At 38.3% G+C, this 22,124-nt stretch overlaps 3 protein-coding genes across 3 annotated transcripts in view; 1 reads left to right on the plus strand and 2 right to left on the minus strand.

Moving 5' to 3' along the window:
* LOC134799920 (bolA-like protein 2) overlaps positions 1-10,971 on the minus strand; it is a 57,629-nt gene extending 46,658 nt beyond the window's left edge. Inside the window, exon 1 of the mRNA XM_063772358.1 lies at positions 10,707-10,971. Within this exon, the coding sequence (XP_063628428.1) occupies positions 10,707-10,769 (63 nt within the window). The 5' untranslated portion in view covers positions 10,770-10,971. The remainder of the gene's footprint in view (positions 1-10,706) is intronic.
* On the minus strand, positions 8,919-10,684 carry LOC134799879 (dolichyl pyrophosphate Man9GlcNAc2 alpha-1,3-glucosyltransferase). Its single transcript, XM_063772299.1, has one exon. It carries the CDS (start codon positions 10,584-10,586, stop codon positions 8,985-8,987), a length of 1,602 nt encoding a protein of 533 aa, XP_063628369.1. The 5' UTR covers positions 10,587-10,684; the 3' UTR covers positions 8,919-8,984.
* Positions 10,972-11,282: 311 nt separating the features above from the next.
* Positions 11,283-21,184, plus strand: LOC134800402 (protein adenylyltransferase SelO-like). The gene is made up of 12 exons (XM_063772901.1): positions 11,283-11,524; positions 11,592-11,755; positions 12,814-12,894; positions 13,201-13,364; positions 13,533-13,705; positions 14,058-14,157; positions 14,624-14,784; positions 14,864-14,985; positions 15,065-15,194; positions 17,759-17,885; positions 18,081-18,214; positions 20,992-21,184. The coding sequence occupies exons 1-12, from the start codon at positions 11,381-11,383 to the stop codon at positions 21,112-21,114; spliced, it is 1,623 nt and encodes a 540-aa protein (XP_063628971.1). The 5' UTR covers positions 11,283-11,380; the 3' UTR covers positions 21,115-21,184.
* The last annotated feature ends 940 nt before the right edge of the window (positions 21,185-22,124 follow it).

Raw genomic sequence — 22,124 nt, forward strand, 5'->3', positions numbered from 1 at the left:
CAGTTTGAACGTTTTGCGCACTAGGGATGTTACTCTGTCGACACACAACACTAACGATATTCGATTTATCGACTGTTGATATTCGTTTCCGCTTACATTTGCTAATGACTGGATTCCATGTGGATGAGATCTTAAAACCCTCGTCCCGATTAAAATTGCAATGTTTTTTTATTTCAATGGCTTCCTGCACTTTTAAATACGCGATTAAGTCCCGTTGTGTAGTTTGATTACTACATTATCAAACTACACAACGGGACTTAATCGCGTATTTAAAAGTGCAGGAAGCCATTGAAATAAAAAAACATTGCAATTTTAATCGGGACGAGGGTTTTAAGATCTCATCCACATGGAATCCAGTCATTAGCAAATGTAAGCGGAAACGAATATCAACAGTCGATAAATCGAATATCGTTAGTGTTGTGTGTCGACAGAGTAACATCCCTAGTGCGCAAAACGTTCAAACTGATAAACAAGACCAAGTGCGGGTAGTTCGAAAAACTCGCGCGGCTAGAAGATGTTGATGTTAACTTGAGCCAGTCTTCTCCGAGACCACGGGGACAACGCCGTCCTCGAAACGTCGGAGGTAAATCTTAAAACTTAAATACGCGATTAAGTCCCGTTGTGTAGTTTGATAATGTTTAATAATCGTGAAAGTTTAAATCAGAATTATGCACTACATCTGCAGAGGTTGTTGTTGTTGTGTGGTGTACATGTTTCATCTCGTAGTAGAGGTAAGTAATCTGTGGTTCGAATGACGGGCTATGCGTGCTTTACTACAGGTAGTATGTGTGTTCCACATTTGGGACGTGTGATAGAATTTAGGGCAGCACTAATGGTTTTCAAGTTGAACGGCATTTTTGCATTTTAATCTTTTGGCCCTTTTACGATCCGATGTTTCTAAGCGTTTTATTATGAATTGAACCGTATGTCTTTACAGAATAGATATGCAATTTGTTTTGTACATGGCTGAAATTATACCAGGCTGTCTGGAACCGAAGGAGTTAAGAATTCAAAGCGCTGATGCCCTTGAGGCCCTACCGCGAACCACGTTCGACGTGTTGCCTAAACTTACGTACGAATTTACAAGAAGGTACGACAGAGAGGCATAACGTCGAACGTGGTTCGCGGTAGGCCCTCTGAGCTCCATCATATCATCCTGTGGGATGTATGTGTCCATGTCCATGTGTGCATGGAAATGAATCGATGGAGACACATGGTGGATAAAGCTCTTGAGTAGGCAAAAGGTTGCTCTTGCGGGGTGCAGGGTCATTGCTCAAAAGATCCTGATGGGTTGAAGTGTACTCCACAGGGGCCCCGGAAACGATAAGATAAGATTACTCTAGGCTTTTATCTTATTAGTGTCGTAGTATCCCACATGAAAAAGTATATCTTCTGAAAGGCCCAAAGTTCACCAGCATTTAATCTTTTAAAAAACTGATAATCCGGCTTCAAACACTAGAGATAACAACAGTACGGTAGCTCCGAAAGTAATCCTTTGTCTAAGTGTTTTCACATGCAAAGAGTAGAGAGTTTACGCTTTGAAGTCAAATTTGTTTAAGGAGAGATATGTCTAAAGTCCAAGTCGAATTATGATATACCTTCTAGTTGGTAGGTACACATATTAGAACTGGAACAAATATTTATGGGATTTCCATATTACAACCCTGAAGGTCTACCGCGAAACACGAAATTTCGTTATCTGCCTCTCTATCACTGGCATATTCGAGCGATAAAGACGTAAATAACGAAACTTCGATTATGCCCGCAGGACTAACGGTATTTTGACGGCCTCCTAGCCTAGTCGGTAGTGACCCTGCCTACGAAGCAGGAGGTCCGGGGTTCGAATCCTGGTAAGGGCATTTATTTGTGTGTTTACCACAAATATTTGTTCCTGAGTTATAGATGTTTTCTATGTATACAAGTATTTATATATAATGGACCGAAACAACCTTCAAAGCTTCAAGAAAAGAGCGTAGACCATCTTACAGACCGGCAACGCACTTGCAAGTTGCAATCCCTCTGATGTTGCAAGTATCCATGGGCGACAGTATTTGCTTACCATCGGCCGATTCGTTTGCACGTTTGCTTCGAAGCGCTGGTGACCTGGCGGTAAGAGCGTGCGACTTGCAATCTGGAGGTCGCGGGTTCAAACCCCGGCTCGTACCAATGAGTTTTTCGGAACTTATGTACGAAATATCATTTGATATTTCTCAGTCGCTTTTCGGTGAAGGAAAGCATCGTGAGGAAACCGGACTAATCCCAATAAGGCCTAGTTTCCCCTCTGGGTTGGAAGGTCAGATGGCAGTCACTTTCATAAAAACTAGTGCCTAGTTGCCTACGTCAATTCTTGGGATTAGTTGTCAAGCGGACCCCAGGCTCCCATGAGCCTGGCAAAATGCCGGAATAACGCGAGGAAGAAGATAGAGTTTGCTTTGCTTTGTAGACAGAGTCATACCACAAATTAGGCTAAGCGGCAATTAGTAAGTAGGTAATAGGTATTGTTATTTTTTGGCACACTCCAGAGTAGGGAATGCAAATCGGTTATTTTCGGTTATTTTTTGTATGGAAATTGTCGGTTATTAACCGAAACCGCGGTTATTTCCATACAAAAAATAACCGATTTGCATTCCCTACTCCAGAGTGACGTCAGTTTCGTGTCTGTGTGTCAATAGGTGGGCTGACAAAAATCATTTAATATGTGTTATATGTGTTTCCTTGGGCAGCAGTTTTATCACTTATTCTTTGAAAGAAGCGGTGGTAGCCAGTGGATCAGACGTCCGACTTTCAATCCGGAGGTCGCGGGTTCAACTCCTGGCTCATACCAATCAGTTTTCCGGACCTTATGTGAGAAATATCATTTGATAATTAGCTACCACTAGTTTATCGATGAGGAAAACATCTCGGATCCTGCATATATCTACGAAGAAATTCAAAAGTGTAACTGTGCAATTTGTGCAGTCTCCAACCCGCATTGGAACAGCATGGGGACTAAAGCACAGAATAAGTAATTGTACTACCGTACAGAAAGGACGCTTCCTACAAAACCGAAGTTTGACAGCGATTCAGGGTCGAATCATGATATCCCTTTCTAACTTATGGCACTATCCCTTTCGACTATTTAGGGTTGTCAACATTCAAGTAATTATCTTATCTGTGGTCGTGCACACAAAGGGACGTCAAGTTGTGTCAACCCTAATAATTGCTCGGAGCAATGATGAGCCGAAAGCAGCCGGGTTTGCCCGAAGTCAGGAGTGTCTCCTCACTGTCTAAAGCCCAAACCCTCTCGTACATATAGGCTGAATTATTATCCAGAAAATTGTAACAACCTATTTATAAACAAATATTTTGCAAACTCTTCATGCGTCACCAAACCGCACCAAACATTGTTTTACTTCACAATGGCGCCAGTTTTGTACCATCATCTAACTAACCAATCATATACCTTATTATAACGCAATAGAGCCTACAATTGGTACTGTTGTTGTTAATATTCTCGCTGCGTTGTGGTTGCCTCGTGTTATATAAAATGTTAACTTATTTAAAACTTATTTGAAATAAATATGAGTCGGTTGACCGGAGTAAATGTGGTAACTGACTGACAGGATTTATCTAGAAATGTGTCACACAAGACAATTAAAGAATTTACAGACGGAAGACAAATGCCAAGGTGACCACATACCTAAAGTTACCATTTAATTTGGTGTGACTAACAAGGTATTACTTAAAAAATATCCACCCTAATACATTACGGTACTGTAATGTCTGTAAAACCATCCCAAGTACAGTCGCTATCAGATATATCGGAGTGGTCAAGGCGCTCACAAATATCTGAACACGTCTCTATTGTCAAGTTAGAGTGGTGTTCAGATATTTATCTCGTTTGCCTCCTATATCATAAAATAAGTTTTTGGCAAAAATTTCATTTTTGGTACAAGCTTTTATCGCTGACTGTACTTTTCTTACGACAGACAACTAATACTCATCGAGACAATTCTAAAAACCCCTAACACAATTAGGTTGCGTTGTTTCATCACAGAGTTCCTATGGCCACCTCCTGTCTCCATAATCAGATCAGCTCGATGGTACTATAATATTGCATTGTCATCCGATTTATACATGCATGCAAAATTTCAGCTCAATCGGAAACCGGGAAGTGGATCAAATTTAACTTGCAAGATTTGATTACAGACCGACAGACAGACAGACAACGGACAGGTGAAACTAAATAAAAGCTTGTAAAAACATTGGTTTTGATTCGCTGGCAGAAGCTAGGACTGATATAGCATGTAAATCGTGTTGATAGGTTAAATAGCAATAAACGCAGTTATTACTACTAGTAAATAATTGTAAGTATTGGAAGTAACTCATTACGCTTATCGTTCGTATTCAGATACACTGTCTGTTCCTGTATCCGCCTTTACAATGCTATTTGTATGCAATTAATATAACCTCATAATTATACGAACGCATCCGAAACACTACATTGCGCTCCAAAACACGCATGGCTGACGTGGGGGAGAAGACCGCCAGGCTGAAGTGGGACTGGGCGGGTCACGTCTGCCGCATGCATCCGCGCGGATAGGTGGGCTAGTATATAGCCAGTATAGCCACCAAGTGGACGCCGCAAAAGAAGCGCGGACGTGGCAGGCCCATACGGAGATGGCGGGACGACTTAGACGCCTTCATTAGTAACAATAGTAACTGGCCGGAAAAAGCACCACAACGGGAGTTGTGGAAATCAAGGGGAGAGGCCTTTGCAACAACAAATACCTACTTAAAGACAGAATAAAATGAATGTTTAAGCGGCGCTCCCATACAAACGTGATTTTTTTGCCGATTTTGTACGTTAATGGTACGGAACCTTTCGTGTGCGAGTCCGACTCGCACTTGCCGGTTTTTTCTTATTGTTAAGCTATCAGAGAATACTAGATACTTTTTGCACATAGTCTGATACGCTACGTTTGCCTATCTACAAAAGAAGTTGTTATAACTTGAACACGACACATATGTATAGGCTTCAAGGAATGGCACACATGACATCATATGCAAATCTCGCTGCGTTCGCGCATTGAATACTTACATTAGTACTCTGTACACACTTAGTATTGGAATCAGAACATGACTAGTCGTTCTTGGAATCCCAAAATTCCCTCCGAGTCTTTGGTACTACCAGGTTGTTCAAATTTGTTTTTAATTATTGACAAGCAAATCCCATAGAACAAAAAAGTTACCACCAGCTAAGTTACTGGCGCCATCTATATAAACCTTTAACAATTGCCAACCTCATTGTATGTAGATATTCCTATGATTATTGAGATTTTTTAAATAGATACAGCCAGCATATACCTACTCAGTATTTCTAAATATATCTCAGACAGAATGGTTAAATATCACTGGCCGCTTTAAAATTCGTCAGACATGTCTAACAACATCGACATAATTAACTAACCATTCTAGATCCTTAAAACAATAGCATAAAGTCTATTATTGGTCATTGTGTTGCGTTTTGAGACATCGCACGCGGCATCCAGATTTAGTGATATGACTCACGTCACATTCCTGGGAAGCCCACCATTGTTCTAATTCCCAGTTCTATATGGGAGTAACAGGAACTGTCACATGTGGGGCATAACCCATGTTTGGGATTAACATCAATGGGGTAGCGGACGCGCCAAAAGTATCTACTACTAGTAGTTCGCCCCGAACTGATAATTCGCGCTTCGCTGAGAATTCTGAATTTCATACATGCGAAAGAATGGTTGACGCATGCAGGATGAAACGAATAAAGTACTTGTCAAAATAGGCCCAACAATGAAACGTTGTAGAAAAAAAATTGACGAATAACGTATGGGACTAAAAATCAGGTACCTAAACTAACATCGAACATGATCAAAGAAGATGATGATGAAAACCGAAATGAGCCGGAATAAGAATAAGACAAACAACAAATATGACCAAAGATTGCAAAGACTAACCAATGATAAGTTTATCACGAATAAAATACTTGATTCTGATTCTGATTCAATGAAAGTTACGAATGAAGAATGGGTGACGAAAGCAGAACAGAGGCAGAGAGTCGAATTTAAGAACTTGACAAAAAACGATGTCTTAAAGATGACGTTGTTTTAAGCAAGTATTAATAAGTGTTTAAAGAGTAATGAGTTGCTAATGAAGTAACGAGAAATGACATCACCCAAACGGTAATGTTATTTTAGTCGTTTTATGGGTTTTACTTTTAACTACCGGACCGATTAAGCTATTTAATTTTAAATTACGCATTATTTGGTTTTCACACTTCAAGTAGGAAATTCAAACCATTATTAAATATTTTACATGTCGGATGTTGTAAATGTATTATTAATCAAATCTAAAATTAGTCAGCGTTTTGTTTCCAGAGAACCGTTGGACCAGGGCAAGTTGATGTATCACCCGAAGATCTAGCGAAGGGGAGGAGGCGCATACATTGTATGGAGGGCATTGGAGGGGTATACAATATTTGGTCTCCAGGGGGAGGAGCTAACCCCCCCCCCCCCCCCCCATTGTTCAGGTGCCCTATTTTTACAGGGATTAGGATGTATGAACGCCACAGGCTAAATTCTGGGCGACCCAATCCGTACACAGCTTCATCATCATCATCATTTATTGATCTCAACGACGTAGGTACCCGAAAATGCAACAACGCCCAGAAGACATTGAAACCCATCAATCAAAATGTCGTCACTAAAACAACCGGATTCCATTTAACACCTGTCATTAGATCAGAAATCGACCCAGAAATCCTTATGTGAGCATTCTTACCGGGTCACAGAACCGGTCAGTTGGGAAAGTGCGGATGTGCCCTAAGTACGTTGAGCAAGTCGAGTGGAGTCAAATATAGACCCGTCTGGCGAGTCGGTTCATTCATAAAACGGCGCGTTGCTTGTCTACAAGTTCAGGTGATTAGGGTAATAAACGTTTAAATATAGTGTAAAGGCATGAACTTTATTCTGTTAACCTCCAGAGTCATTATTGCAGTTTTGAATTTTGAATCTTCTTTATAGTTCAAAATTCGATTTGAATTTGTCTTTTACCAGCGACCAGTCCCGGGTTACAGAACACCTTAACAAATTATGCACCTAAACCTTCTTCAAGAATCACTCTATTAATAGGTGAAAACCGCATGAAAATCCGTTCAGTAGTTTTTGAGTTTATCGCGAACGTACATACAAACAGACAGACGCGGCGGGTGACTTTGTTTTATAAGTTGTAGTGAAAAGGAACTCGGGACTTAGGATGTTAAAGCTCAGTTTTAGACATTTTGAGCTGTTCCAACAAAGAAGCAAATTCCTGCAATCCTTGTTCCTCTTTTCTAACTCTGACCGACTGGCCATGTAGACCGGCGCAAAAACTCAGCATATAAGGTCAATAAATCAATAATCTTAACCGGCCATCGTCGGTGATCCTTAGATCTATGCACTAAGGTTTATATTTATCTGTTAACGGTGTGGGGATGGTACCTATAAGTTGAACTTTGGGACCTGGACCTGCCCAAACGAATTTCGAATTTCGAATGTCGTGCTTTTTCATCATTTTGGCCCGATGTACAATTACCATCTATCGCGTACCATCGGAGAGTTAGGGTTCCCTATACGGTAGCAAAGAGAATAGATAGTATATAATAGGTTTCTGTCACAGTAAATTTTGTATTAGTCACAGTAAATTTACTGCCATCTATCGACACACGAATAAAACTAAAAATGTATAAAAATATCAAAAAATGTATTTATACATATGGTTTCTTTATTTTTATATGATTTTGACCCATGTTCTTTCACTGATGTGTTAAATTTGTTAAATATCAAACGGTGTCAACGTCAACGCCATCTAGCCGAGTATAGGCCAAAGGTGTGGCGCCATCTATTAGAATTACTTTTTCTTAATTTCCGAGGCACGCTTTTCCTTAGACTTTTTTCTTATACGGAGTTACATATATCTTTGATGGGAGTCAGATTTGCCAACCTAATTTTCAATGAATTGCATCATTAACGGGGTTTGGTCACAAGTCCCTGCGTGACAACACGCTGAACTACATATGTACAGCGATAAATCAAGTTTCGGGCAGATGGTTGCGCGCGCGTTTTCTCCGTTGCATAATTTTACGCATGATTTCGCGGCGCGCACGTGAGCTGTGCGCGTGCGCCTGCACTGGGGGTTCTGTATGCATGGCCTTTATTCATGCCTACTACGTACAGTCGCCCGCCATCAGATAAATGGCCTCCTAGCCTATATACTCTATATCTTTAGGTATTTATTTATTTATTTATTTAAATAAAAGTAACCAAATAAATTGTACATTTTCGGGTAGTTACAACATTTATTGGTTAACCAACCAAATACAAAACCGCTTGGATCTGTCACTGAACGACCTGACTTTAACCTACATTATTTGATCGTGTAATGTTTTCATCTACCCTCAACTGGCTTAAGAACCAATTTGAGGGTAGATTTTGTTTACTTTTATTGAAATACCTAAAGATACAGAGTAAAGTAATGACCCTATCTACAAAACAGGAGGAATCGGGTTTGAATCCCGGTAAGTATATAGGAGTATTTGTGAGTTTATTACGAATATTTCCCGACTTATGGATGTTATATATTATGTATATAAGTATTTATCCATAATAGTATAAGGAAGGAAACTTTATTGCATACATACAACTTAATTAATTGACCTATAGGAATGTAGCTAATTATAATTTTATAAAAATAATAATTAAAACTATGGTTGTAATAACAGTGTTTGTGAATTACAAATTAATAATGATTAATCTTCTCAAATAATGATTTTGCGACCATATACCTATTAAAAATATTATCTGTTCAAGCATTTTATCCCCAAAACTACCAAAATGAAATAGTACCAATAATAAAACACTAAATAAAACTTGACAAAGCATTTACTCTATGGTTAAAATGGAATGTTAAAAATTATGTACTACATTACATTATTTCTTAACTTTAACAGTAGTTGGCAAACATGTTGGCAAATGGAACTGAGTGTAATAGAAGTAGAAAAAGAATAACAGGAAATGAGAACAGGAATATACAGAAATAAGCAAAGGGAATAAATCCGGGAACTGAGGCGGCGGAGTCACATAAAGTGAGGCAGCAGTTATAACTATCATTCCTAGAACGGAAAACAAGAAATTGACACTGAGAAGTTTCAGTAGGACAGAGTTTTCAATTTTTTCAGGCTGTACCGCTTTATAAACCTTTTTAGCATTAAAGAATGTAAAAAAACCAGCATTAGGCATCGCTAGCTTCAATGTTATACTATAAAAGCTAACATAAATTATGTTTGTAGCAATGAAAGGCAGCAGCAAACCATCTTTTAGAAGAAGGGGAAGCATGCTGAATGTAGACACAAGTAGGAACCAGAAACACATGAAAGGGTCTTCGGGGAAATGTATGGCAACAGGAATGGCCGCTAGTAAAATGGTTTTCTCGTGAACTTGGAATGAAAATAGAAAGAAGGCTAATGATACATTGATAAGGCAAAGCACAAACTTCTTTCTGTTCATTCGGAAGAATAAATCTATGCAAGATGGAAGTGCTGCTGATGCTGTAGTTATAAGGCATGTCTTTGCCATTTCTTCATTCGAATAGTAACTCTTTAGTTTGATAAACACATTGACAACACACCATACATTTGACACTTTATCTTCAAAAACTCCTCGGCTAAGGGGAAACAGTCTTCGGAATAGTTGGAAAATATTCTCCCATGACCCAAAAAACGGATACCAAATAATAATAAACGTAGCAATCACTGAGATAGCTAGCTTGTTGAAACGGTGCACAAGATGAGCTGTTCTACTCCTGTGTGGCAGTGCTATAAATATCTTACGTAACAAATAAAAGAAAAACGGCAACGCATGATACAATTCCATTTGCTTATAGTTTAAAGCTAGGACAAAGAATATAGTTGCTAGAACATCATTCTCTATGGCTATTATGTAAAATGTGGCCCATAAAAATAACCCTAAAGATACACAGTTGTATTGGAAATGGCCATGGTCTATGAGAATCAAACCCGGATACAATAAGAATAATATAGCAGATAAGTCAGTCCGTTTGAATACGTTAACAACCTCTTTAGGCTTCACGCGTTCAGCGTCTATACAGATCACTAACACAGCAGACACGTAGAAGTAAACATCACTCAAGAACACAGTCCATCTCATGAATGTTTTGTGTGATTCATTCTCATAACCTCTCGACGCGAATAGCCGCACAGATTCCGGGTCAATCCAGTCTGCTACCTTCCCCATTAACAAGCTGTGGTAGGCAGTCAGTGGCGGGTAGTCCAACCCCCAGTACTGAAGGTCATTCTGCGTCGTGTTAAAGTACCATGTGGCTGCCGGCGTGTGCACGGTTATCTCCTGCCAGTGTCTCTGTGCTTCATAATCGCCGTACATCGGCGGCTTCTTGTATCCAGAGTAAGGGTAGGAAGCCACACACCACCGAACAAGTAGAGCAAAAAACACGCCCGGCAACAGCGCATCTTTCGTCACGGTAAACCTATCGGGATCCGCTCTTACTCTACCCATCGCGGCTATCACTAATTATCTAACGTTTCATTTATTAAGAATAATATTTTAATAGTTTAAAACCTTAATTTTAATGATTTTTGTGACAACACGACAGCTAGAAAATTTGACAGTACTTACGACGTGAACGGCGTCCAATTCCTTGGTCAGCTTTTCCTTCAAATATCCTTCCGTATACACCATATTCGTCAATGATAGTCCATAAATCGCAATAATTATTACTCAAAACTCATCCACTGATCACAATAATAATATTACCCCGCGCGCCTGAATATACAACGCGGATACCAAACTCGAACTGATACAGTATTTAGTGTTTTTTTCGAAAGTGAAATGAGAAAGTAGCACGAGAAAGTGAACTTGAATTGCGGACGATTGAATGGATCGGACGAATTTCACACCGGACGACTTCCGTAGGCTAATATCCGACTAATTTCCAATTGCCTTTGTTGTCGGTCAAAGATCACATTACGTAGGATTATCGCAATTCTGTTGCGTAGCCATGACCATGACCTTGAAGAATAAATTGTAATATAATTCATTATTTACTATTTATTAAAGAAACTGATGTTATTTATTTTAGAATGTTAACAAATCAGAAAATATTGAATCAAATAAATTTATATTTGAAATCGAAGTAGGCGACTACACATGGCAACCCATCATTGACCTACCATAGACTATGATAAAGGCGGCATGGCGGACAAATTTAAAATAAAATAAGTCTATCGATACAAATTTTTCTGGCTCATTCCCACTCTTTCCTATCTCTGAAAATCTAAAATTGTTTTACAATGAAGATGGAAGGAGAATTAACAGTGTTAAAGAAAAATTTAACTGAATGGAGATTCAACCAATATCCAAAATACATATTATTGCCGATTGACGAAAACAATGATCAAATTTGTTCTAATATAAAGAATGTTGTCTTTTCTGAGGTAAGTAACAATTACATAGCATAGTGTTATAATTAAGTTTTTATTGCGAACGAACTGTTTTTTGTAGGTCACACCGTGTCCGCTAGAGCGCAACTTACAATTAGTGTGCGTCTCAGAGGATGCGCTAATCAGTATTCTGGATATGGATCCGGATATCGCTAATCGGGAGGAGTTTGCTGAATTTATTGCCGGTCGGAAGTTGCCGTACGGCGCCTTGCCCGTCGCTCATCGGTAAATATTTATCCAATCCATAGCGTGGCGCTATTGTGTTTCTCGAATATAACTTTTACTGCATTGGGTACTTTAAACTACTATCAGTTGATAAATGAGTTTCCACAATCACTAGGTGTCCTCAATTCACACTGTCGTTCCTAATAAGTTAAGTTAAGACCTAGAGAGATTGATAATGTTCCCTAAGAAACGCCTGTAGAAAATATTACTATGTACCTACGTGTAGCATTTTGCTAAATACGCTTTATTTTGCTCCACGGAAGACCAGCGCTATAGCATATATATTATGTTAGAGCATATGCTGAGTGGTGTCCATTTGTAGCCTCTATAGCAGCATCAATACTACGATTATTATTGCATGTTAGTTAAGCTAATAATAGTTTAAACTGTTTAGTGTATAAGATCCTCTTTTTTAAATTTATATGTGTGGTGCTGTATGTAGATGGTTTTTGCAATAAACGTTTTTCTATTCTATTCTTCTATAAATAAATTTCGGATTCTACCTGTGAACATACAACAAGCGACTGCTATGTTAAGTTTGGATGCGAAAATGGAACAAAATTTACTTGCATTTTATAAAAGTTCAACTCTCTGCGGCTTAGAGCATTTAATAACCGGAGTCGCCTTTAAGAGCTTACCCCTCTACCGAAAACCTTGCACAATTGTGCAATATTTTGTATGGACTGACGTTTATCTGACATGGCTATTTGTACATTACGTACAAATCATATACAAATAGCCATACATTCGACGTGCCCCTCCCCCGCAAAAATCGGCAGGCTGTTTTGTACAGTCACCAGCTATAATATGTTACACAACGAAGGCGGCAAAAATATCTGACACGATCTTATTTGTAGTGCAATAAGAGAGCGTCACATATTTTTGCGACCTTCGTTGTGTAACAAATTATAGCTGGTGACTGTACAGAAAATGACAGTCAAGGCGTCTCCAGTTACTAAATGTTCTAAGCTCTACGGGCATGAATGTGGATGCGAAAATGGAACATAAGTTATGAGAATTTAAAAAATTGTATTGTATAATAGAGCTTATATTTTTAGATATGGAGGCCACCAGTATGGAATGTGGGTTGGTCAGTTAGGAGATGGAAGAGCGCATATTCTTGGAGAATACATAAATAGGTATTTCAGCTACTGACTCTTCTAGTGAAAATTTGGTGCCTGTCCTCCATACCATCCTTTTCTCTTATTATGTGTGTGATATTGCGGTTCATATAGTTTAGCAACCACTTCGATCAATTTATATAGCGGAACATGTTGGTTTTGAGCACACATTTTGGTCCGACCAGGCAAAATCCGCATATGCAATAGTAGCACTTATATAGGAATTTGATGCTTATGGTGACACATCCACACTTGACAAGTCAGTGCAGGGTTAGCTTGGAGTCGAACATTAGACGGACTCTAGTAATCATAGTTTGTTTATAGACTCGGTGAACGTTGGCAGCTACAGTTAAAAGGATCTGGGCTAACGCCGTATTCACGAGTGCACGATGGTCGAGCAGTTCTCAGGTCCGCTTTGAGGGAGATGATTGCTTGTGAAGCTTGCCATTTCTTAGGCATACCTACAGTGAGAGCGGCGGGGCTTGTCGGTAAAGTATTGTTTGACGATAACACTTTCCTTTGGCTTTTTGTAACGGAAAATTTTGTAGGAGTACTAGCCATCTTGCCCATCTTAATATTGGCCGTATGGACATTTTTTCATGCTGACTTGACAACTTAGGAAGAAAACTTCTTGAAAAGTTGAACCTTTATTGTAGTAAGTGACGAAGCAGTGGTCCGAGACGTGTATTTCACTGGCAATCCGAATCGCGAGCGAGCGGCCATTCTGCTCCGGCTCGCTGAGTGCTGGTTCCGCTTTGGCTCGCTGGAAATACTGGCGAGGAATGGGGAACTCGCTGTACTGAGACAGCTCGGTGACTTTATTATAAAGGTTATTTATTAAAGACTTATTTATTCTTCTTATAATTTCGAAATGTATCACTACTCTACTAATCGCCGTATTTGTGATATTTTTTTGACGTGAGAATTATCACTATCTATCAATAAATGGTTTGTATTGTGTTGATTGTATTAAATATTAATAGCTCAGGTTATGAGTTTCTTATTATTGTCCCAGCGTTTACGATGGCTAGGTATCTAAGGCAGCATGGGGTCCGCTTGGCAACGTAACCCCAAGAATTTTCGCTGCCTCTAGTTTTTGTCGAAAGCGATAATCATGTGGTCTTCACACCCGGGAGGGAAACTAGAATAGAAAAATATACTTAATTACTTTATTATTTTAGGAGCATTTCCCAGATATTCAACTCTCGGACGAGAATCGTTTCATAAGGCTGTTCTCCGAAGTCGCTCATCGGACGTTGGATCTTGTGGCCAAATGGCAAGGTGACTTTAATAAATTAATATTGTTAGTTTGTTCATTTGCATTTGCCCCTGTCACTGATCCTAGTCCAACAATAAAATTCAATGTTTTATTTTTATTTCTATTCACCGTAGTAGGAATTTAAGCAATCTTAGTATTATTGTGATCGTTTAGGGTGCCAGAATTAAATCTTCTTATTGTGTTATGATTATACCAAGATCCTAGACGCATATTTTTGATAAGGTAGGACAGTCATTTATGTGTGAAACAAAGATACGGAAATAGGAAAGTCGTAAAGTTTTGAGACTTCACTATGATGGAACACTTCTGCGTAAAATATATTTCAAGTTTTGGTGAGCTTCAAAACGTGCGAAATGCGTATGCAGAGCATGAGCAAAAATTTGAAACTCAAGTTTTTTTTAATCGCGAAATTAGACAGACTAAAAATAATAATTCGGATAATATCGTCCTCCAATATTTATTTTCTAGGCTTCGGTTTCACCCACGGCCTCCTAAACACGGATAACATGAGTATCCTGGGCATCACATTGGACTACGGTCCATTTGGCTTCGTTGACTCGTACGACGGTGGCTTTGTAGCCAACTGCTCCGATGGCGAGGGAAGATATTCATTGGCTAAACAACCTGACGTATGGATTCCTACTTCTATTCCTGTTTACATTATAAATGTGAAATTGCTTATTGAAATAATGTTTGTTATGCTCTTAGGTAGTTGTGTGGAATGTTGGACAGCTGGCAAATGCACTGAAGCCACTGTTAACTTCTTCTCAGCAAGTTCACATGGCGCATATATTGAAGACATTGGATACATACTGCAAGAATAAAATACTGTAAGAACCTAACCTCAACATATTCAGAAGAATATATGTTAACTAACTACTATACTGGTATTTTTTTGTTTATTTTTAGGGAAACGTTTCTTTTGAAAATTGGCTTGAAAGAAGAAAAATGGGGAGATGAGCAACTGATCGAAAAATTACTTGATATGATGCAGAAAACTGGAGCTGACTTTACGGCTACATTCAGGCAACTTACTGAGGTCAGATCAACCAAAATATAGTATTCTCTCTCTATCATTGAAAATTATATTTCCTATGAGATGGTGGGGTCTGCCTTTTTCTTTCCTTTTTGCCCTGGGCATATTAGTGTAGTAAATGAAGCAAGTTGTTGTATGGAGACCCATGCATTAATTTCTCAGTCGATGAAATTTAGCTTGGTTATTGTATAGTATGAGCCGAGACTAACATTATAAATATCCAAAAAAAAACACCCCTAAGTTAGGTAAAAACACAAATCTGATTATATATTGAACCGAGTAATTCCTCAGTCCAAAATTATTTTACAAAATAAGTTATTTGTATCAGTATGTGATACTAGAAAAAAATCTAAAAGTTTTGTCAAACATGAGAATATTTTTTTATAATACTTCCTTTTTTTGAGGCTCATTTTCATCGGAAAATTGCTCTGTCATTTTTTTCTTCTTATATGATCTTAGAATATAATTTGGCGCAGTGGGTAAAATAAAAACCGGCCAAGTGCGAGTCGGACTCGCGTTCCGAGGGTTCCGTATATTACACAATTTTTAACAATCAGTGCCGGATTAAGATATTTTGATGCCCTAAGCATTTCTAGGTGCCCCCTCTCCCTAGGGTCATCAAGATTTTTCGATATAAAAACGCAATTTTAGTTTTAGTCCCAACCAGGCGCGAATCCAGAATTTCATACAGAGAAGGGATGGGACAGTTTTCTATCAGCCTAGCTTCGCATAGGGCTCGATATTTAAGGGTCTCAGCGAGGTTGTTTTCATGCATAAAATATGCAAGAAAGCAGAGAGCTTGAAATTGAATTGGCGAAGTGTGAGAAAGGCAGTAGGCCCAGCTGCGAAAGAGGAAAGCTTGGATTTGGATCCACGCCCAAGTGTAATTAAGGCAGAAGATCAACTTTGCCGTAAGGCAGAAGGCCTCGCATAAGACCTAACGCCGAACCGCAAAAGAGTGGGTTGAAATCGAATCTATGCATGTAATCACGACTCTTCTACTGCTACCGATTGTTTCCCAAACAGACAGCTAAAAAAATCGTGTGGTAAAAACGATGTGTCTGTCCCTAATTTTAAAATTTGTTCACCTTTTTCAACCTGGCATTTTGGTGCCCTCCCTGAACGTGGTGCCGTAAGCGCGTGCTTGTTTTGCTTATTGGTTACAAAGTCTTTATTAATTCAACCATTAAAGTCGACGAGTACAAAAAACTTTGAGCTAGCTCTCAATTTAACATATTTTTTTAAACATTATTTTTAATTTGACCTTACAATTACTCGTAAGTAGGTAAGACCGTTAAATATTTAAAATGATTATCTTATCAGAAAATTATCACCAATTACTCTAAGAAAACTACTACTCTAAGTAATCCGGCACTGTTAACAATGTATTTTTTATGTGAAACGTGAGTGAAATCTCTTTAAAAAATCCGTAGGGGTCGGATCAAAAACTGTAATTAAGTCCGACTCACGCTTGACTGTACATTTCTAATAGGTTTTCCTGTCATCTATAGGTATAGACCTATTTTATGTATTTTTTTTTTAATTTAAGACTTAGTAGTTTCGGAGATAAGGGGGGGGGGGGGAATGGTCATTTTTTGCCTATTTTCTTGAATAACTTCTAAACTGTTTATTCGAAAATTATAAAAAAAATATATTTGAGATCCTTACAATAAGCTCTTTCATTTGATATGTAACATGATATAGTTTGAAAAAATATTTTTTTTTCATTTTTTCATTTACCCCCCAAAAGTGGCCCCCATGTTTAAAATTAATTTGTTTACGTTACATGTCCGTATTTGGGTCACAAACTTACATATGTGTACCAAATTTCAACTTGATTGGTCCAGTAGTTCCGGAGAAAATCGGCTGTGACAGACGGACAGACAGACAGACAGACAGACAGACGCACGAGTGATCCTATAAGGGTTCCGTTTTTTCCTTTTGAGGTACGGAACCCTAAAAATCCAAAAAAAATGCGTATCGAAATGTATGTATTATAGAACTATTCAAAACTGAGAGTGGAAAATTTTTAGATTTTCATTTTGTAGGTATAAAACGGCAATAAAATGGCATTCCAGTGAAAAAATTAGACTGAGCAATTTTCCGGTCCAAGACACGCCAAAAATTTTTATTTTATTAATACTGGTATTTCTGCTGGGATATTTTTTTGATATTTCATATATTATTGGAATACGTTACATGAATATGTCTGGTGAAGAAAGTTTGAACGGAGCATTTTTCCGTAAAAAGATATTAACGATTTAAGACTTTAGGTATTTACTTTAATTCTATTATTATTATTATTCTTTGGAAATTTATACAATACTTTTTATTTATTGATACTTTATCATACTGTAAAGTTTTTTCTGGCTGAGGAATTACTGCGGGGTCCACTACCTTTATTTACTACACTATATCTCAATAATTTAAGAACTTTCGGTCTTTTATAATTTACTAGATATAATTACGCCTGTGTTAGGTTACCCTCCTGATTCCAGATATTTTGAATTTGTATTGTTGTTTGGATTTTGAACTTAACATCATTAACATAGTATTTTATTTTGCAGTTGGAACCTAACGAAATGGTTAACGAAACTAAACTGAACGAGAAATGGTCACTGAAGCGCTTGTCCTCGCATGCTTCGTGGGGCTGCTGGTTGGACCAATACCGTGAAAGACTGGATAAAGAAGCAGGTTAGAGTTAGAGCAAACTAAGTTGTCTGTCTTACAGTTTACATAACCAGTTAATGTTTGTTAAAACATGAAAGGAAATATTAGTCACAATCGAGTAAAATCTTCAGTAGGTTAGTTGGTAAACCAATACGCCTCTAAAGAATAAGTTTAAAACTCCAACGTAGTGTAATTTTATATTATGTTTTTAACCCTCAGTTGACGCGAGCTCTGTTGGAGTATTCGAAGACGAGCGTCGCAGACGCATGCTCAGTGTGAATCCAGCGTATGTACCGCGGAACTGGTTGCTGCAGGAAGCAGTAAACGATGCTGAAAAGAATGACTTCCGAAAGGTATTCTCATCATGGAGTCAGTGGTGTACCCAACTAGCAAATCTATGTGCTATAAAAGTTGAGAGCACGTTTTTATTTTCGCTTTTTGGTGCTATAAACGGTGTAAAAACAGTCGAGTAAAAGTCCTGTAAGCATTTACTCAACGCGAAAAGGCGCACTTATACAGACTAAAAGTGTTATAAAAATCGAGTAAGCGCTGTATAAGAAGCAAATCGATGCTGTAAGAGTTGAGTAAAAGTGGATAAAAGCACTTCTAGTGTTTTAATAGCAACGATATTTGCTTTTACTCGACTATTTGTTCTATAAACATTAGCAATTTACTATTACTCAGTAAAAGTGTTCTATAAAAGCAGCCGCACTGCTTTTTCTCAGCAAAAATGTTTCGTAAAGGTAGCCGGATTGCTTTTACTCGGCATTTTAAATGTGTAAGAGTGCAGTAAATGCTTTTATTCAACTAATATGTGCTAAAAACGATCTCAGGTAGGCGATTATATTTCAATTATTTGATTAAGTTTGAGGCCTAATCGTCTTCACGTGTCTAATAAAACAAAAAGGTACCTACTTAAGTATTTTTTACTGCTGTCATCCATGACATTTATTTTTACCGTGATTGTGTACATAAGTTTTTACTGTCTGTAAGTACACGTAATACAGTAAAACCCAGCGCGAAAAATACTTTATTGATAAAACCAAAGGCACTGGTTCATATATATTCATGGGCCGCCTATTTTCTTAAATTTCAATAAAAAAATATTAATAAAAATAAGTAAAAATTTGCTTGCACGATCTAGTTTCTGTTATATCTCATTAATTCGACTATAAGTCGAGTAACTGCGTTTACTGCTACACTTATAGCACATGATGTCGCTATGTTTATGGATTTATAGTCCGATGGCCGACTGCATGAAACCCTACCTGATAAAAAAATTGAAAAATCCTACTCCGTAGGGGTAGCTGACTTTTAGCAGCTTCAACTGCTCTTGGTCGGCCGTGGCTTAACTTGGCAAATTTTGCGCAAATGGCAAAAAAGTGGTACAAATATTCATCAAAAAAACAAAAGTGGTCAGCTACATCCTGTGTTGGCAGGTTCCTGTGTCCGACCGAATTTGTGGTACCAAGTGAGCTACAATTTACCTCATCGAAAAATAGAATGTCACTTGTATGGTAGGATAGCTGCCATTGACTTTTTTTTTAATGCGGACGGACTGAAAACGCTGTCAGGCTAAGGTGAGGCCGACCAAGACATATGTCAACAAATTTAATGTAGGTATTACAATCAGTTGTTTTGATTCTATTTTTCGATGAGGTAAATTGTAGCTGTCACGTGGTACCACAAATTCGGTCGGACACAAGAACCTGCCAACACAGGATGTAGCTGACCAGTTTTGTTTTGCTCTCCTCAAAGGCAGCTATCCCACCATGCAAGTTTCATTCTATTATACGATGGGGTTTTTTTTATGAATTTTTGTGCCACTATTTTGCCATTAGCGCAAAATTTTCCAAATTAAGCCGCGGCTGACCAAGAACAGTTGATGCTACTAAAAGTCAGCTACCCCTACAGAGTAGGATTATTCTATTTTTTTGTCAAGTAGGGTTTCATGCAGTTGGCCACCGGACTATATTGAAACGTCAACATGGCTGATTTGTGCTGTTAATGTAGTTCAAAACTCTTTAAAAGTACTCTAAGCTGAATACATTTTGAATAAAACCTGTAAATACACTTCAGCTCCTATAACAGCGGTTTGAACCCCATTACCCGAATTATGATATAAGCGCGCTGTTACAGCAGCATTGTTGCCAAATGGTTATTTGATTGCTTTTAATAGGCTTTTATAGCAACAGAGAAGAGAGTTAAGTAACAGTTGTATTAAAGCGCCTTATTCAGACAATTAGCTAATCTATAGCTGTTATATGATTTTAATAGAACAATTATGCTGAATAAAAGTGATTTAGTAGCGCTAACTCAGCATTTATTAAAAGGTGGAATAAAAGTGCTAAAAGATAGTGCTATAAACGTTTATACGACATGATTATAGCACTAATTAGCGAAAATTGCTAAATAGTCGAGTTAACCGCTATTATACGATATATTGGTGCTTCAACAACCGTAACTCGGCTGTTATACGATTACAGGCTGAGTAAATCAATTCTTATACGACTATTTTGCTAGTTGGGTAGTTACCTATGGGCGAAGCGTTCCCTCGCCCAAGGCCTTGCATTGAATGGGGGGCCTGCGGGAGTTAACTCTTTTTATTACCTTGGGCAGTACACATTGGATGGATCATAGGCCCTGATGGCAGATGCTGTTTCGTCCACAGCTAGATTAATGCACTCTACGCCACTGTGTGGACATGCGAGTAGTTAGGGATCTCAAGAATCTCAAAAGTCGGTTGATGTTGCTTAGGTCCATGACCATGAGTGACGCCGACCGCTTCCCGTCTGCTCGTTAGATGAATATTACATAAAATCGTCATCACCAACCTATACGTACAATATGTCCCACTCCCACTGCTGATAGGCATGCACTCACTTTTATTCTAAAATCTAACCGATTTACATAAAGCCTGACCACTGACCAGGTATATATGATCACGCACCATGTTGCGGAATTTCGCTGGAACTAAGTTTTTCATACTATACCAAACAGTCACCCTCTACATGAGAATAACAGCGCCCTCTTGACCATGATCATAATATTACTGGTCAGGCTTTATATAGGTACTTAGCTCATTAAGTACTAACTATAGAATTAACTTTAGGTTTTTGGTTTGTTTCAGGCCCGTTTTCTATTGGATGTCATGAGTCGTCCTTATGATGTACAGCCGGAAGCGGAAGCTCGAGGGTTTGCATCGCAACCGCCACAGTGGGCATACGCCCTCAAAATAAGCTGTTCTACTTAAGGAAAACAATATATTGTTGCTGTAATAGCAAAGAATGGCATATATTTCATTATAATGGCATTTGATATTAGATACATGTATTGTTGTTTTAGTATTACTAATAGTTGAAACTCCATCTGTAGTATTAATTAAATGCTAGATGAAGACATTAATGTCAGCAATGACAAAGGGGTTGTGCACAAATAACTCGAGGTGTTTTCGGCTACTTTTTGACCCCCCTGTCCCCCTTGGTGATATTTGCTGAGGTTTTTGCCTACCCCCCTTCCCCACATAACCTCACGTGTATTTTTTTGAATTTTTTCTATCCGACCGGTCAAGGCCACTCGCTCCCAAATTTTGTAAAATAGACTCGCTATTTTGAAGTGCGGAGTGAAGATTTATGTTTAACGAAACAGAGAAAAAGTATCTACTCATGTGGTAGGTATTTTTTCTTAGTTTCGTTCATTGTAGAAAAATACACGTGAGGTCTCCTTATAGCCCCCCTCCCCCAACGTGATCTGTCGTGATTTTTTCGTGACACCCATGGTCTAATAAAACATGGTCTTCCATTCCCAGAGTGACACGGGCCTACGTCACAATAACATTGCCACTTTATTTCAACATAACATGTTACATGGGTACATTATACCTATGGTTAATAAGTTAAAATATTTCTTTATAATTTTATAATTTTCATTTATATGTATTTTAGCTTAAATTTTACAATAACACGTCATTTTTAATTACTTGTTAGCAATATCTTCCGATTCACGAAAGAAATTTCAGACTTTCGGGTAATTCTGTTTATACTACTGGCAACACAGGATAGCGCTGTGCACATTTGACAATTCGGATCTAGATAACTTCATGCCCTGACCGTCATCCTTGTCGAACGCGTGTTAATTGTTATTTCCTTCTCGCTCAGTGTCAGCAGTCGCAGTGTTTTCCAAACTTTTCACGTCGTAAGCTTGGTAATTAATCTCTTAATGTGTAACTGTGAATTAGTTTTTTAAACGTTTGTCTTGTATAGA

Source organism: Cydia splendana, chromosome 19, assembly GCF_910591565.1.
Source record: "Cydia splendana chromosome 19, ilCydSple1.2, whole genome shotgun sequence".
Lineage (NCBI taxonomy): Eukaryota > Metazoa > Arthropoda > Insecta > Lepidoptera > Tortricidae > Cydia > Cydia splendana.

Bases quoted from the DNA above. Each gene is read 5' to 3' on its own strand.
- LOC134800402 (XM_063772901.1), top strand. From the start codon at position 11,381: ATGAAGATGGAAGGAGAATTAACAGTGTTAAAGAAAAATTTAACTGAA. The intron at 12,895-13,200 runs GTATTTCAGCTA...GTTTGTTTATAG, and splicing joins CTTGGAGAATACATAAATAG to ACTCGGTGAACGTTGGCAGC. The intron at 17,886-18,080 runs GTTAGAGTTAGA...TTTAACCCTCAG, and splicing joins AAGACTGGATAAAGAAGCAG to TTGACGCGAGCTCTGTTGGA.
- LOC134799879 (XM_063772299.1), bottom strand. From the start codon at position 10,586: ATGGGTAGAGTAAGAGCGGATCCCGATAGGTTTACCGTGACGAAAGAT.